The following is a 15,488-nucleotide window of genomic DNA, read 5'->3' on the forward strand; positions in this document are numbered from 1 at the left end:
AGCTGGTGGGGGCGGGGACAGCCCAGGTAATGGAGTGGGGAATGCACCTCCACCTCCAGTGCTCAGGGAAGGCCCCATGAGAAGATGACATTTGAGCAGAGACCTGAAGGGACTGAGAGGGCTGTGAGCAGGCAAATATGTGGAGGGAGAGCTGGCCAGTGGAGGAGGGAGCATGCACTTGGCAGTTAAGAAAGAGTAAGGAGTGGGGATCTCTGGGTGGCTCAGCGGTTTAGCGCCTGCCTTGGGCTCAGGGGATGATCCTGGGGACCCGGGATTGAGTCCCACGTTGGGCTCCCTGCATGGAGCCTACTTCTCCCTCTGCCTGTGTCTCTGCCTCTCTCTCTCTCTCTGTGTGTGTCTCTCATGAATAAATAAATAAAATATTTAAAAAAAAAAAAACAAACAAAAAAAAAAAAAAAACAAGGAGATCCATGTGGCTGCGGCCAAGCTGGTGAGGGGCGGAAGAGGAGCTCTCATTCTCCCAGTTCTCACCAGCAGGAAGCGGGACTTGCTTCTTTCTCAGGGCCCAACGTCCAAAATCCTGGCGAAGGATGAGATTGACCCAAGTTTTAGTGAGGTGCCTTCTCCCGGACCAGTCACCACTGGCCGCAGCCCAGTAAGAACCTGGTAGCAGTGGTGCACACCGCAGGGGTGCAGGGCGAGGAGAGGAGAGGGGATCACAAAGCAGTTTACCACAAATCGAGACAACATACTGAGGTCTCGAGTCTTCCCAGCCTCACGGCATCGGGCCTCTTCCTGCATCACCTGCCAGGGGAGCCTCCCTCTACTCCTCTCAGGTGGATGGCGCGTAGAGTAGGTGTTCAGTTCTTGGTTTGATGGGGCCTGGGTTGGGGCTGTGACTCTGCCAGCAGCCTCCAGGTCGGACTCCGTGTGCAAAGGGCTGAACGCCGCGTCGTGTCTCTGAGTGAGAACAGCAACGCCCCGGGCTCCACCAGAGACCTTGCGTGAGCCTGAGGCACAGCCCAGCAAGCCGGGGTGATCTGAAACTGGGCTGGAGTGAGCGTGTGGGTGACTGAATACGGAGCCACCTGGTGGGGGGTGGGATTCCTGGGACTCCGTGTGGCCAGAATGGCTTCAGACTGAGAAAGTGAGGGCCAGAAGCAGCCACACAATCCGGCCCCGCAGCCACCCTCCCTCCCACCCAGATGAGGCTTCTGGGATCTCAAAATGGGCTGAAGGAGGGAAGCAGCTTCCCATGGACTGGCCTAGTCAAGCCTAGATCCGGAGAGCTACGGTGCCATCATCTACCTTCTTCCCCAACCTCCCCGGGACCCTGGGGAAGGATCAAGGAGCAGAACTGGCAGGTGCCTGCCACTCAGGGCAGCATAGAGCTGTCACCGGGTGTCGCGGATGGCTGCGGGTGGCGTGGAGGGCAAGAAGGGGCTTCACACACAATCTTCTCCTGTGGAGTAGAACCCTGGGAGTGACCGTGTGTCTCATTCTCCCTCAGCTGAAGGCCGCAGACGCAGACGAGGGCGAGTTTGGGCGTGTGTGGTACCGCATCCTTCATGGTGAGTGGGCTGCCCTAGGATGGAGGGGGCCGGGCTCCTGCCCTTGGGATGGCAGAGCTTCCCCAGGCTGCCAGGAGTCTGGGAGGTGAGGCCCAGAGAGCCCCAAGCACCATACACACGGGCGGGCAAGGGGAGGGAACGGACACTCTTGGACCATGTGCACTTGGCTGTTTTTGAGTGAGCGTGCTGCATTTGACTGCTACGCTCCTGAAGTTCCTCCTGTGGGATATCACCCTGACAGAGGGGGCCTTGGGATAGGGGAGCCCCCCCAGAGGTCGTCATCATCCCAAGATAGAGCATGTGACCATCCCCGAACCAATTACTGTTGGCCAGAGACTAAAATCTGCCAATCGGCCCACACTGGGAATCAGGGGTAAGATCACCCCTGTTCAGAGCACATGGGGTGAGAGTGGAGGAAGGTGGATCCCCAAAGGGAAATCAGAGTGCTGTTGCCCCAAGCTGGTGGAATGGGTCCTGGACTAGCCCAAAGCCATACGCAAAGTCCTCAATTCAACCACCCACAAAGAATTTGGTTTGGGTTCCCCTTTCCATTGTGCCCCAGATCCTTCTGCAATATTGAATCCACTGATACATCGGGGTGTGGGAGTGTCAGGGAACCTCCCCCCCGCCTCCCCCCCACCTTCCCATAAGGAGGGTCCCAGGTGGGATCCTAACAGGCCAGGGCAGCATGAGGCAAAGGACTTCTCACCATCGTGGGCTTCGGCCAGGCTCCCAAGACCTCTGGGCAGGGTCGGCATTCTGGGGGCCTGGGCCCCCCATGTCTTGCTCCAGGCCAGAGCTCATGTATCTCCTCCATCCCTCCCCACAGGTAACCATGGCAACAACTTCCGAATCCATGTCAGCAACGGGCTCCTGATGCGAGGGCCCCGGCCCCTGGACCGGGAGCAGAACTCATCCCACGTGCTGATAGTGGAGGCTTACAACCACGACCTGGGCCCCATGCGGAGCTCCGTCAGGGTAAGGTGGGGGGGGGGGGGCTTGCACATAGATGGTCAGCAGGTTGCGAGGCCCCACATCCCCTTCAGCAGTGGCCTCAGAGGCGGGCCAAGGCCACAGCAGACCAGAGATGGCCACCAGCTGGACCCGGTGGGAGCAGACCACCACTGGTTTAGGTGCCCCGTGACCCGGGGCGAGGGTTGTGGTAGGGGATGCCAAAGCCCAGCCTGGGATCTTGGAAGTGTCATTTTGCTCTGAGCCTCAGTTTCTCCAGACTGGAAACGGGGCCAGTGATGCCGATGTGTGTCCTAAGGGATGAAAGAGGTGTCCTTGCAGGACTCACCACCACACGCACACAACTTACAAGGATGAGCCAAGGAAATTTCACAGATAGGACCTTGGAGGCAGAGACATTACCAACTTCATTTTACACCCAAGGGAACTGAGGTACAGAGTTGCTGCTAGTGATAGAGCCAGGACTTGAGCCAGGTCTTCCAAATCCAGGTCCAGTGCACTTTCCATTGGAAGTGTCCCCAAAATATTCTAGTTGCCACTCCCAGCTGCCCCGTCATATGTATCCTTTTCTGCCTGCCCTCACACGCCTTGAGCACCTGCCCTATGTGGCTGAAATCAAATGAACCTCCCTCTTCCTGAATAGTCAAAGACAGACACACAGATACCCCTCCTGGCCAGCCAGTTTCTGCACTATCCTGCCCAGTGGCAGGGGGGTGGCCGAGGTAAGTGAGATGAGCCCTCCAAGTCCCTGCCTACCCTCACTGCACACTCAGCAGCTCACAGCCCCTTCCCCAGAACCACGTGGAAAGTGAGTCAGACCCCAGAGGCGAAGAGTAGGAGGGAGATAGGAAAAGCCGGGGTGGGGAGTGAGCAGGGACTTTTACCCAGGACTGAGCAAAGCAAAATGAGCTGCTTATCAGCCCCATCTCCACCCTATGATTTCCCCAGGCTGGAAATAATGAGCAGAAGCCTTCTCCGGGGTCACCATCACACAGGAGGTGCTGGGGAGTCAGTGACTCAGCCTTGGCCATGTCCTGTTGATGCCCCCCTCCGCCTTGGCCCAGAAGAAGATGGAAAGAGCAGTCTGGGTCCTTACAGCGCCCCTCGAAGGGAGATCTGCCAGGCAGAGATGGCTGAGGGCCTCAGCTCCCTGGGGTTTTTACACCTTGGGGCTGCTTGGAACGATTCCAGGGCCCTGGTGACTTCTTGTCACACTCAGTGACCTGACCACATGGGGGCATTCCCACACAGCTCCGCTCACCTGCATGACTATGCCTTGCTTCCCCACATGCTAATGAGTGCACCCACGTCAGAGATGCTGTTTGTGGGGCCCACTTCAGGCCACAGAGGGTAGCCAGGGCTGGCTTAACCTGGACTTTAAGCTTCCTCATCACGGCACTCCATGTGGCCCCGTCGCTTCCCACCCTCCCAGGAGCAGGTAGGCACCTGTCTCCAGGCCCTGCTCCTGTTAACCTTGACACCGTAACTGCAAACCCTTTTTTTTTTAAGATTTTATTTTTAAGTAATCTCTCCACCCAATGTAGGGCTCAAACTCACAACCCCAAGATCAAGAGCCACATGCTCCACCCACTGAGCCAGACCAGGTTCCCCTGACCGCAAACCTTTTTAAACAAAGTGGTATGCAGTGTGCCAGGGGACAGCATAAACCGGATCGAAACCCGCTGTGCCCGTCAGTGTGGGGATGGGGCACCCAGAAGCACACCTGCTTGCCCACCTTCCTTTTGGTCCTCGCCCCATGAACCCTGAGGAATAGTAAGTCCTCGCCTGGTGTTTCCTCTGTGCCAGGCACTTTCTAAGTGCTTTATGCCCTTGAACTCACTTAACCCTCATAATAGCCCTACAAGGTGGGCACTGTTATTATACCCATTGTATAGAGGAGGTGACTGAGGCAAAGAGGGATCGGCCAACGTGCTTAGGGTCACATAGCAGTAAAGGGTAGAGCTGGGCTTCACACCCAAGCAGTCCACACAGGTCGCTCACTCCACTCTCTATGCTCTGCGGCCTCATATACAGGCCCTTCAGACCACACGGTCCACTGCCTAAAACCCTGAGCTATTTTAAGGTGGGAATTTAGGATCTGGCACCCAAGACAGGGGCATGATAGCCATTATAGGACACAGCCCCCACACCTCTGAGCCCCAAGAAACATGGGGACTTCCCTGGACACAGGGTGGGGACTCCAGCATTGCCCAGCAGTGGCAGAGGTGGCTTCTGGGGACCATCCACGTTTTCCAGTCCCTGCTTTAGAGACCAGGGACAGCGCAGACGAGGGCCCAGGAGCCTGGAGTGAAAGGCCCTCCCTCCTAGAGCCTGGGAGCCTCACATGCCCACTGCACGTATGCACGCACGCTGCCCCGTCCCTGCTGGAGATGGGGCTGGTTCTCCGGGGAGCCCAGGAGCTCAGCAGCTGAGCCCTCCCGCTTAGAAGAACTTGGCAGACCTATGCGTTTCCTGTACATCTGTCTCTCAGGTTTGCAAACCACACAGCATTAGGCCTCTTGTCTCGGCTGCTAAAAACAAGGCTGAAACCAACCAGAGGATAGTGGTGAGGAGCCAGCCTCGTGGAGAACAGGCCACACCCAGGCTCCATGCCACCTCCCTCCTCTTTAGGTTTTTAATTTATTTATTCATGGGAGACACAGAGAGAGACAGGGATAGGGAGAAGCAGGCTCCCTGGTGGGGAGCCCGATGTGGGACTTGATCCCGGGACCCCAAGATCACACCCTGAGCCGAAGGCAGATGCTCAACCACTGAGCCACCCAGGTGTCCCTGCCTCCCTCCTCTTTATGGTCCTGGCAGACTGGCCCTGTTTGTGTCCCCACGGGCCTTGGGGTAAAGGCCAGTTGGACAGGCAGGCTCGGGAAGGGGAAGGCTCACAGTTTTGAAAGATGGATGGTTAGTTTCTGTTTACAGAAAGAGAGTTCCCGAAATCTGTCCATGCAAATTCCCCCCACACTCACCCCACCCAGGATCTTCCTAGCCAAGTTCTTGGTGAAACCAAACTGAGACGGTTCCGGCTTATGAACAGCTGTGCTCTGGGGTGGGCACTTTAGTTTGCATAGTGGGTTCTGCGTGTCTAGACGTGGAAATCTGATGACACAGCAGGACTGTAGGAACCCCAAGAGCTGGAAAGGATAGAAAAACCTTTACCCCCCACATGCCTCTCCTCCCCGTAACCGTTACCTCCCCTGCCCCCTGCTAAAGTTCTCCACAAATCAGGCCACCATTTCTGCTACAAAAGCCCCTTCACTTCCCCAGTGAATTCCCAGCTATGCCCAGAAGAGAAGCCAGGGCTGATCCCAAAGCCAGGGATCAATCAGAAACCCGATATTGGTGCCCTCGGATGGTGTGTGCTGCGGCCCCGCCGTGAGCGCTGGTGGGCACCTGTGAGATCTGTGTCGCACACTATTGCTCATGCCCCCTGCCCCTTCGATGCTCCTACTCTGCTGGCAAGTTTCTGCTGACCCTGGTTCTGTCAGGCTGGAGGGACGTTGACTCCTGTTCTGAGGCCAGCTCGCCCTCAACATAGAGCAGAGAGGAGTAGAGGTTGGTGGACTGAGAACCCCCTCTCTTTCCTGCCCCTTCAGTTCCTGTGAGACCTTGGGTAAGTCCCTCCCCATCCCTGAGCCTCAGTTCCCCCCTCCTCCCCATCTGGGAAAAGAGAGAGGGGCCCTGGGACTCCCTGTGTCTCCTCAAACACCAGCGCTCTGTGACACACTGCTCTCCCCTGCCACCCTGGTCCTTCTAGACTCAGACCTGATCCTGCCCATCCCTGGGCCAGACCCTCCTTGTGCTCCTGTATGTATGTGAGGGGCAGGGGCAGGTGGTGTAGCAAAAAAAAAAAAAAAAAAAAAATTCTGTGACCCTGATCTCCAGCCATAAACGTCTCTCTCCATAAACATTTTTGGAACTGATTTTTTCTGTTACACAAGATGTGTGTGCTTTAAAGAGTAATTAGAAAGGACCGATAAGCAGTGATGGAAATTATGCATAATTCCACAATTCAGATAGAGCCACTTATTTGGCCAGGGTCCTCGGAAGCAAATCCTAGGGCAAGAATGGATATGAAGATGATAAGTAGGAAGTGTCCCCAGGAAAAGCTGGAAGTAGCGTGAAACAGGGAAGGAAAGGCAGCAGGGTGGGGGGACACTTTGACTCAGCCCCACAGGGAGCTCTGGAGAAAATCACTCCAACTGCCCAATCAGGGCTGAGGAAGTCAGAGTGTTTTATACTCCACACCCACCAGTCACTGGGTAAGTGCTACCCCAGGGGACATAATTCCCAGGCACTTCTGGCTCTCTGGGTGTGCATGTTCCAGCAGCCTGGGTGGGGTGGGGTGAGTCCCCCACCGAGAGCCAGGGTTGCTGGCTGCTGGCAGTGAGAACACCCAGAGAAAGTGCCTAACAACCCAAAGGGGTCTGAGCACCAGCGTCCTCTGCTACAATCATAATTAACATCTTTCTGACTGTTCTCTCAGATGTATTCTGATATTCGAATGGGGTCACTTCAACCTTTTGAAGCACTTTTGCAAGGCCTGGCTGGTTTTGTCTTCCTAACAACCCTTGAAGTGGCACGGAGCATGAATTATCAGGCTGATATATTACTATTTCATAGCTGAGCAGCTTGATGGCCCAGAAGAGTCACTCATAAGTCACAGGTTCCCACCGGGTTAGTAGCAGAGCCAAGAGTAAGATAAAATGATGTTTGAGCACCTGCCCCATGCCCGGTACTGTGCAAGGTGGCGGGACATGGTGCCCAGCTAAGGGGAGCTCACCGCTGGCCCAGGAGAGCAGTGACCACACATGCAGGCCCAGGCGGGCCAGCCCTGGACTTCTCTGGTCTCCATCCCACCTTGACCTTCCGCCCCCGGTCTGGCTGCAGGTGATAGTGTATGTGGAGGACGTCAACGACGAGGCCCCTGTGTTCACACAGCAGCAGTACAGCCGCCTGGGGCTTCGAGAGACTGCGGGCGTTGGCACATCAGTCATCGTGGTCCGAGCCACCGATCGAGACACTGGTGAGTTCGGCTGGGGAAACGAGGGAGTCCCGTTCCGTAGAGGGACCCTCCGCAGATGGTCCCTCCCACTCCTGCCTGTCATCCTTGGGATGCCGCAGGCTCCCCTGTTCAGCAGCTCCCAAGCTGGGGTGGGGGCTCTGGGGACCGTCCTGGTGGCATCCCCACCAGATGCCCAGGCCTAGAAGGAGTAGAGGGGGAGAGTTGTCCCAGTCTCTGGATGGAGAGACAAGAGGTCCCAAGCTCGGAAAGTCTAGGTTTTTCATTGGAGGACCTGGCATCTCCTGGCTAGCCTTTGGCCTTGTCACACAGCGGGCTGAGGCCTGCCCCACGGTGGCTCCGTGTCCTGTGGGCCTGTGCTAGCTCAGGGCCTGACACATAGAGGCTTCCCACGGGGCAGTGTGCTGCAGTGCTCTGAAGGCAGCCCGGACCTCACCGAGGACCCGGAGCCCCCGAGATGGCCACGGTTGGCGGTACAAAACAAAGGAGAATGTGGCCAAGTCAGTCAGGGTGACCCTCTTCATGGGGCCCAGCTGTTTGAGCCTCTGCCCCAGGCCAGGGAGGAGCACTTTCCTAGGAGTCCACTGCCCCCCTGGACAGGCTCCCTGAGCTGCTCCCAGTTTCCCAGCGCCTCCCTCATGTCAGCCCCTCTCGGCATCCTCAGCCCCCGCTGGGGCACAGGATGGGGTGGCGGGGAAATCGGTCTGAAAACTTCTCAGGTGGATTGCCGTCCCTTATTAAACGGCACATTGGTACAATTCACGTCACCTGTGTCACTGTTGCCCAGCGGTTCATGGCCTTTCCTGGGCCAGGAATCCTTTTGAGACATTAGTAAGAGCTACGTGTCCCTCCCTAGAAAAATCCACATCCATCCTGAGTTTTGCAAATGACTTCAAGGAAGTCTGGGATTCCCTGAGAGGTTTTATGGCCATTTCTCTGGAAGGCTGTGGACTGCAGCTAAGGAATCCCAGCTCGAGCTCCTGGTTGAAGAAGGTGGCGAGGCCGAGGGATTTGAGGAGGAGGAGTGAGGAAGATGGGGGAGGGTGTCCTTGGTGCTAGCACCCTTTGGCTGGAGGGACCAGATGGAGTCTTCTGAGGATGCTGCCCCTTGGCTAATACTCTACAAGAGATCCCTAATTTCCCCACTGCTGCTTGTCTAAATACCTAAGGCAGGGCAGGTGGGGGTGATGGGGGGAGGTACCTGAGCATGAATTTAGAGGCTCCAGAAGCAGAACCAAATCTCTCTGTATATCTCTCATGCCAAGGCCAAGCCGCAGAGGGGTCGTACGTGTTGGGCCTTGCTGTCCACATAGACCTCGGCCCCATCCTCGGCCAATGCTCTCGGGACAGCCCAAGCCACAGGCCCGCCAAGGCCCCTCACCTGGTCCCTCGGGGACAGTAGCAGGTGTGCCAGGGGCAGCCCCAGCCCCACCCGAGGCTGCACGCTCTCGCGTCTTCCTGCAGGGGACGGTGGCCTGGTGAGTTACCGCATCCTGTCTGGTGCGGAGGGCAAGTTTGAGATTGATGAGAGCACGGGGCTTATCATCACTGTGGATTATCTGGACTACGAGACCAAGACCAGCTACCTGTTGAACGTGTCTGCCACCGACCAGGCACCGCCCTTCAACCGGGGCTTCTGCAGCGTCTACGTCACTCTGCTCAACGAGCTAGACGAGGCCGTGCAGTTCTCCAACGCCTCCTACGAGGCTGCCATCCTGGAGAACCTGGCGCTGGGCACCGAGATCGTGCGGGTCCAGGCCTACTCCATCGACAACCTCAATCAGATCACCTACCGCTTCGACGCCTACACCAGCGCCCAGGCCAAAGCCCTCTTCAAGATCGACTCCGTCACGGTGAGGGAGGCGAGGAGCGGGCACAGCAGGGGCTGTCCCTGAGAGGCAGGATGCTCCATCCTTTTATTTTATTTTTTTAAAGATTTTATTTATTTATTTATTCATGAGAGATGGGGGCGGGGGCAGAGACACAGGCAGAGGGAGAAGCAGGCTCCATGCAGGGAGCCCGATGTGGGACTCGATCCTGGGACTCCAGGATCACACCCTGGGCCGAAGGCAGACGCTCAACCGCTGAGCCACCCAGGCTGCCCTGCTCCATCCTTTTAAAGCTAACCAGCATTCAATGAGCTCCTTCTAGACGCACGGCACCCTCCCCTTTATCGTAGAGTATCCTTGAGATAAATATCCCAGTAACGCATCCCTCTCAATATTCAGGGGTAACATAAAGGTTCTACCTAGGAAACCCAGAAACCTTCTTGTTATTAGACAAGGAAAGCTGTGCAAGTCATCACGTTTCTCTTTGTACCTTGGCTGTTGAGACTCTCAGGTGTCAATTGCTTCGTCACAATAGCTGGTCTTAGCCAAGTAGCCGCTGGTCTCTTACCTACCATCTGGATCTTTCTCTTCCATCTCTGCTTTCGTGGGTCTTTCATCAGACTCCCTTCTTTGAAGATAGGCAAGGTGTGAATCACCGCAGTGTGCAGGGCTTGTCCCGAGGAATGTTGGCATCACAGAGATGAACGAGACCCTTCCCAGCCCTCAATGAGTTCGTAGACTGGGAGGGGAAGTGGGAATAATCAGGGATGTACATCAGAGCACCACAGGGGAGGATGTGAAAAGAGCTCCGATACAGGTGTGAGGGAGCTCCCTGGGGCCCAAATGAGAGTGAGCTTACCTGGCTGGGGAAGCAGGCAGCCCACATGGAGGAGGTGGCATCCGAGTAAGATTTGAGAAAGAAGTAGGATTTGGGCCGACGGAGCTTCGCAGAGAGGTTCTGCTGGGTGGAGGGAGCACTGCGGAAGCGGGAAAGTAGGCGGAATGCTGGGGATCAACGAGGAGTCTGCTGTGGCTGGAGCCCAGGACTCCTTGGGCATGGGGCGGCCTCCACCTGGTGGGTATGATGTTGTCATCGTCCCGTCTGGTCCCCTCCCCGCAGGGTGTGATCACAGTCAAGGGCCTGGTCGACCGGGAGAAAGGCGACTTCTACACCTTGACAGTGGTGGCAGATGATGGTGGCCCCAAGGTGGACTCCACCGTGGTGAGTAGGACCCCATGGCACAGCAAAACGTACATCTTCACCAGCCACCCCACACGCGGGCCAGGAGGTGGGTGAGGGTTTCGGCCACCCGGGCACAGCGCTGTGGCCGTCATGCCCCACCGTCCCAGGCAGCGTAGGCTAGCGATGAGAACACAGACGAGTGCAGCACCCCACTGCTGGGAGGGGGCTGGGAGAGCTGCTGACTGCTAACCATTTGTACCCTTGCCTTCTCTGCCTTCTCTCTCCCTCGGCCTCCTGCGGGTTCTGTCTACAGAAGGTGAGTGGCCTTGTGGACTGGGGCCCCCCCCGGACTGTTGGCTGTGGCCAGTGCTGGCCCAGTCCCTGCCTGGCACTGCACTTTCCTGCCTCCCCTGGAGACGGGCCCGTGGACAGGCCTGCAGCAGGTTCCTGCCCAGACCCTTCACAACCACTCCAGTCCAGTCTCGGGCATATTCCCCACACCCAGTTCTGCCCTTCCTGCCAGTCCAGGGGGCGTCTGGGGTTTGGTGGGGAGTGGGGAGGGTAGTGGTTAGATGCTAGCAAGCAGTAGGTAAAACACACAATGGAAGGAACACTGAGGCTTTGTCCCAGCTCTGCTGTGTGACACAAGCAAGTCGCTCAACCTCTCTGTGATTCTCTTTCTTGGGTCTAAAATGAGGCTCATGCCAGCAGCCCTGAAGCTGGCAGGAGATGACAGATAAGAAGCCCTCTGTAAAAAAAAAAAAAAAAAAAAAAAAAAAAAAAAAGAAGCCCTCTGTAAACTAGGCCCCAAGGAGCATATGAGGGGAGTGGCATCTGTAAAGGGGAACCTCACCCTCTCTTGGGGGCTGGGGGAAGGGGCGTGTTATGTCACTGTATACGTGGGGTGGGGCACATAGTGCCGGGGCCCGGGGTGTGCGGGGCAAGGGCAGCCATGGGAACGGGGTGAGTCACTGCCCTCAAGGACTCTAGGGCAGGGACACTACGTGCTCGGAGCATTTTGAGGAGGATGACCACTGAGGTCAGAGGTGTCCGGCAGGGTTCCTAGGAAGGTGGGCGAGGCAGGCAGGGGACCTCAGTCTGGGGGCTGAAATGGGGGTGGTCCCCAGAGGAGGGGTTACCAGGAGGGCATCCTGCAGTGATAATGAGAACATGACCAATGGATTGGGCTTGGACATCCTGCTCATCATCACGTGGGGCGTCCAGCTCATCGGCAGCCGTGGTTACAGCCACATGTCCACTCCCCACTGAGTCCCCATCATGTTAGTCTAGAGGCTCAGACACCAACCCACTGTCCAGGCTAAGAGGCACATGCAGCTGCTTGGAGTCCTCTGCCCCACTGCTCCCTGGAGGTGCTTAGTTCCAGTGGCCCTGGCTGTGGCTTGGCTGCACTCCAAAACCCATCCACATGGGGCCAGCCTGGAGGTAGTGGGGCCAAGAGCAGCCCCCTCCATGCCTAGTGCTCTCAGGGGGCAGCGGTGAGCAGAACCCTCAGTGGTGGACACTAGGCAGGTACGCCGTGTGCCGCAGCTCCCAGCTCAGGCCCCTGGCCACCCCATCTGGAGATGCTGAGGCTCGGATTAAATGGGGCCCTCTCACCAGGCCTCAGCAGACTCCTCTGTAAAATGGGCCCAGTTGCAGCTCACCCCTCATTTTTATGAGGAGTCTGGGAGCTGAGGCCAGGTGAAGCCTGCTAGGCAGCCAGGATGCTGCCCACCGAGGCCGCTGGAACCCTTCTGTAGCTCAGCAAGCCCCCTTCCTCTGCCCGGGCACACACTCCTGCACAGGCCCTGTGTCTCCACGGTCACTTTACCCTCTTCCAGGAAGCAGGACCTACAGCCTTTTGCTCTGCCCTGGACTCCTCCCGGGCCCCAGGGCCCACTGCCCCAGATACACCCGCCCTGTTGGCCCCAAGCACTGGTGGAGGTGCGGAGGCAGGCGGAGGGGCCTTTTAAAGGTGGTAACATTTCCTCTGTAAGGCCGGAACCCCCAAACCACAGCTCACCTACACCTGACTCCGCCCCGACCCCCGCAGCCCCCGTAGGCCCTGGAATGGATGGGGAGGCAGCAGGAAGGGGCAGACGGGGGTGGGCTCTTACATAACACCTTCAGGCCTTTGGAGGCAGAGGAAGCAGATTTGGACAGGGAGGCCCTGGCTGGGAACACAGACCCAGATCTAACTCTATAGACCTTTGCACCTGCCCTCCGTTCTCACCCACTGAGGCTGACTCTCTGCCACTGGGAGCACCTCACAAACATCACAGTGGTAATCCCAGAGGAAGCACCTACTGTGTGCCAGGCTCTGGGCTCAGGGTACGATAGGAAACCAAAATCAGACATAGCTTCTGCCTTCACAAACCTAAGACACAGTGCAGAAGGGACTAAATTATCACACCGGTAAATGTATGCTACAGGAGAGAGGCTACAATAAGAGGTCAAGGAATTCAAGCAGGGCTTCCCTGAGGAAGTGGCTCAGGCTGAGATCCACAGAAAGCATAGACTTTTACCCAGCCAAGAAGGAAAAGTGTAAAGGCGGGGGGGGGGGGGGGAATAGCATATGCAAAGGCCCTGTGGTGGAAGGAAGCTCAGGAAGCCTGAACAAGGCCTTGAGCGGAGCAAGAGAGTTTGGGGGAATCAGAGCACGGAGGCCTCCGAATAGCGTGCTGGGCATCTTTATGCCTGTTTCACGGATGAGCAGGCTGGGCTCTGGGACTTCATAGAACTCCCTGACCAAAATCATGATGGATGGGCAGAAGCCTTAGTGCGTGGGATCATGCCAGGCAGGAAGCAGGACGAGGACCTCCTCATACCGCCCTTAACTTTTTGTTTGCTCATTCATTCCCCCCAAAGCATCCTGGCATTCTGTGTGTTTTTGTTCCTACTTTCAGCTGAGGAATTAGAAAATCAGAGGGGTTGAATAATTTTTTCCAAGATCACACAGCTGATTAATAAGTGGTGGGGTTGGTCCTGCCACCAGACCTGGGCTTGTTGCCACGTGGTTCTGACAGCTGCCTAAGGATACGGGGGCATGGCTAGGATGGAGAAGGAGGAAGGCCCGATCGGCAGGGAGGGTGCAGTGGGTCTCCTCTGTGGCAGCGAGGTTCTGCAGCCTCTCTGTGGGGCCTCTGTACACTGGAGACAGGCAGGCCAGCCTGGGAGCCCCGTACCCCAGGCCCAGGGAAGGAGAGGATGAGGTTCGCCTTGGTGCGGGGCAGTGGGGGCAAGCCAGGCCAGGGATTCCTAAAACCTAAGCCCCTCTCACCCCCTCCAAACCTTCCATCAGTGAGCCTAAGGGGCTCATGGTCGTCTGTGGTCTAGAAGCTACAGACACAAAACAAAATGCTCTTTGCATACAGCTTGCATGTTGCCATCTGAAAGTTGGAAATTCCTCTCTTCTCCCCACTGGGACCACCAGGCCACCTCATGATCCCCCACCTCGTTCTGAAGCCCCGTGTCCTTCCCTTTAATCCAGGTGTACAAATGAAATGGCCTTTGGGCAATGTCTGACCGTCAGATGTGTTTTGGCCAGCTGGCACATAAGTTTTTCCTTTAATTTTAATTAATCACATAATTCCTCATAAAAATCTGGATTCCTGGTTCCTCTTGAAAAACAGGAAACTCTACCAATGCCAAGCTGACATTCCTCATGGATTTTTTTTTTCCTGAGTAGCTTCTGTCCCCTGTAGCCAAGGCCCCATGCCTTCCTGTCTCAGCCGCACCACTTCTGAGCCGCGCCCCCCACCCCTGGACCCCTTTCCCGGCCTCAGCGTCTGAGCATGTGCAACCCTCCCCATCACACTGCTAGGAAAGATATGCTCAAGACCTCTGCATAAAGTCCAAATGCTAATCAACCTTCTGGAATTATCAGAGCTCCAGGCCCCAAGTGGGCCCACGGTGGGAGCCTGCTGTTTGGAGCCAGGAAGGGGAAGGAGGCGGGAGGTCTCTCTGGCTGCTTTCACCCCCCAGGTCTACATCACGGTGCTGGACGAGAATGACAACAGTCCCCGGTTTGACTTTACCTCTGACTCGGCGGTCAGCGTGCCTGAGGACTGCCCCGTGGGCCAGCGAGTGGCCACCGTCAAGGCCCGGGACCCCGACGCCGGCAGCAATGGGCAGGTGGGCACCTAGTGAGAGAGCTGGCTCCTCCCATAGCCTCTCAGCTAGAGGAGGGGTGTTCAGGTTCCCCCCAGGCCCAGCACCACTGCCCTGTCTTCACCCTCATCCCCAAAGAAAAGGAAGCAGCACTGTGCGGGCTGTTGGCTCTCCCTGGGTCAAGTGAACATGAAACCCGAAGGTGGGTCACAGCTCAGCCCCCCATAGCAAGCTGAAAGCAGAGGGGGTTCATCCTTCCTGGTGACTCCTTTGTCACCTTAGCCACAAACCCCTTAGCATCTAGGTCCCGTGTGCCAACCAGGTCTCAGGTCTCAGAGAGGACATGCTCCTCCTCCTTCCTGCTTTGGGGTCCTGTCCCACAACAGGAAGTGGTCATTCCACATGCACGCTCCCCAGGTTTGGACACCCCAGAGTGCAAGGAGGAGGGGTGATAGAGCATATCCGTCTTCCTGCTGCTTTAATCTGTCCTGTGAATTAGGCAGTATGTTTGAGGAGGTTTCCACCGTTTAAAAATGGCTTGCTCAAGGCGCCTGGGTGGCTGAGGAGGTTAAGCAGGTGACTCTTAAATTCAGCTCAGGTCAGGATCTCAGGGTCATGAGATTGAACCCCACATTGGGCTCTGTGCTCAGTGAGGAGTCAGCTTAAGATTGTCTCTCCCTCTGCCCCCCCCCCCGAAAAATGGCTTGTACACCTTTGGGGGACTGACTTTGGGGTCAGAAGCACAGGTATTCAAGCCTTCATTCTCTTGGGTATTTGCAACCCATGTGACCTTGGCCAGTTCCATATTTCTGAGCCTCCTGTCTGCA

General features: G+C 56.7%; 1 protein-coding gene across 5 annotated transcripts in view; it reads left to right on the plus strand.

The window, feature by feature from the left end:
• CDH23 (cadherin related 23) overlaps positions 1-15,488 on the plus strand; it is a 365,507-nt gene that overhangs the window by 274,302 nt on the left and 75,717 nt on the right. For all 5 annotated transcript variants that reach the window (XM_038534255.1, XM_038534260.1, XM_038534256.1 and 2 more), the window contains exons 28-34: positions 1,472-1,532; positions 2,362-2,510; positions 7,407-7,542; positions 9,004-9,392; positions 10,489-10,590; positions 10,865-10,867; positions 14,536-14,685. In XM_038534255.1, the coding sequence (XP_038390183.1) occupies positions 1,472-1,532; positions 2,362-2,510; positions 7,407-7,542; positions 9,004-9,392; positions 10,489-10,590; positions 10,865-10,867; positions 14,536-14,685 (990 nt within the window). The remainder of the gene's footprint in view (positions 1-1,471; positions 1,533-2,361; positions 2,511-7,406; positions 7,543-9,003; positions 9,393-10,488; positions 10,591-10,864; positions 10,868-14,535; positions 14,686-15,488) is intronic.

This window comes from Canis lupus, chromosome 4 (assembly GCF_011100685.1).
Source record: "Canis lupus familiaris isolate Mischka breed German Shepherd chromosome 4, alternate assembly UU_Cfam_GSD_1.0, whole genome shotgun sequence".
NCBI lineage: Eukaryota > Metazoa > Chordata > Mammalia > Carnivora > Canidae > Canis > Canis lupus.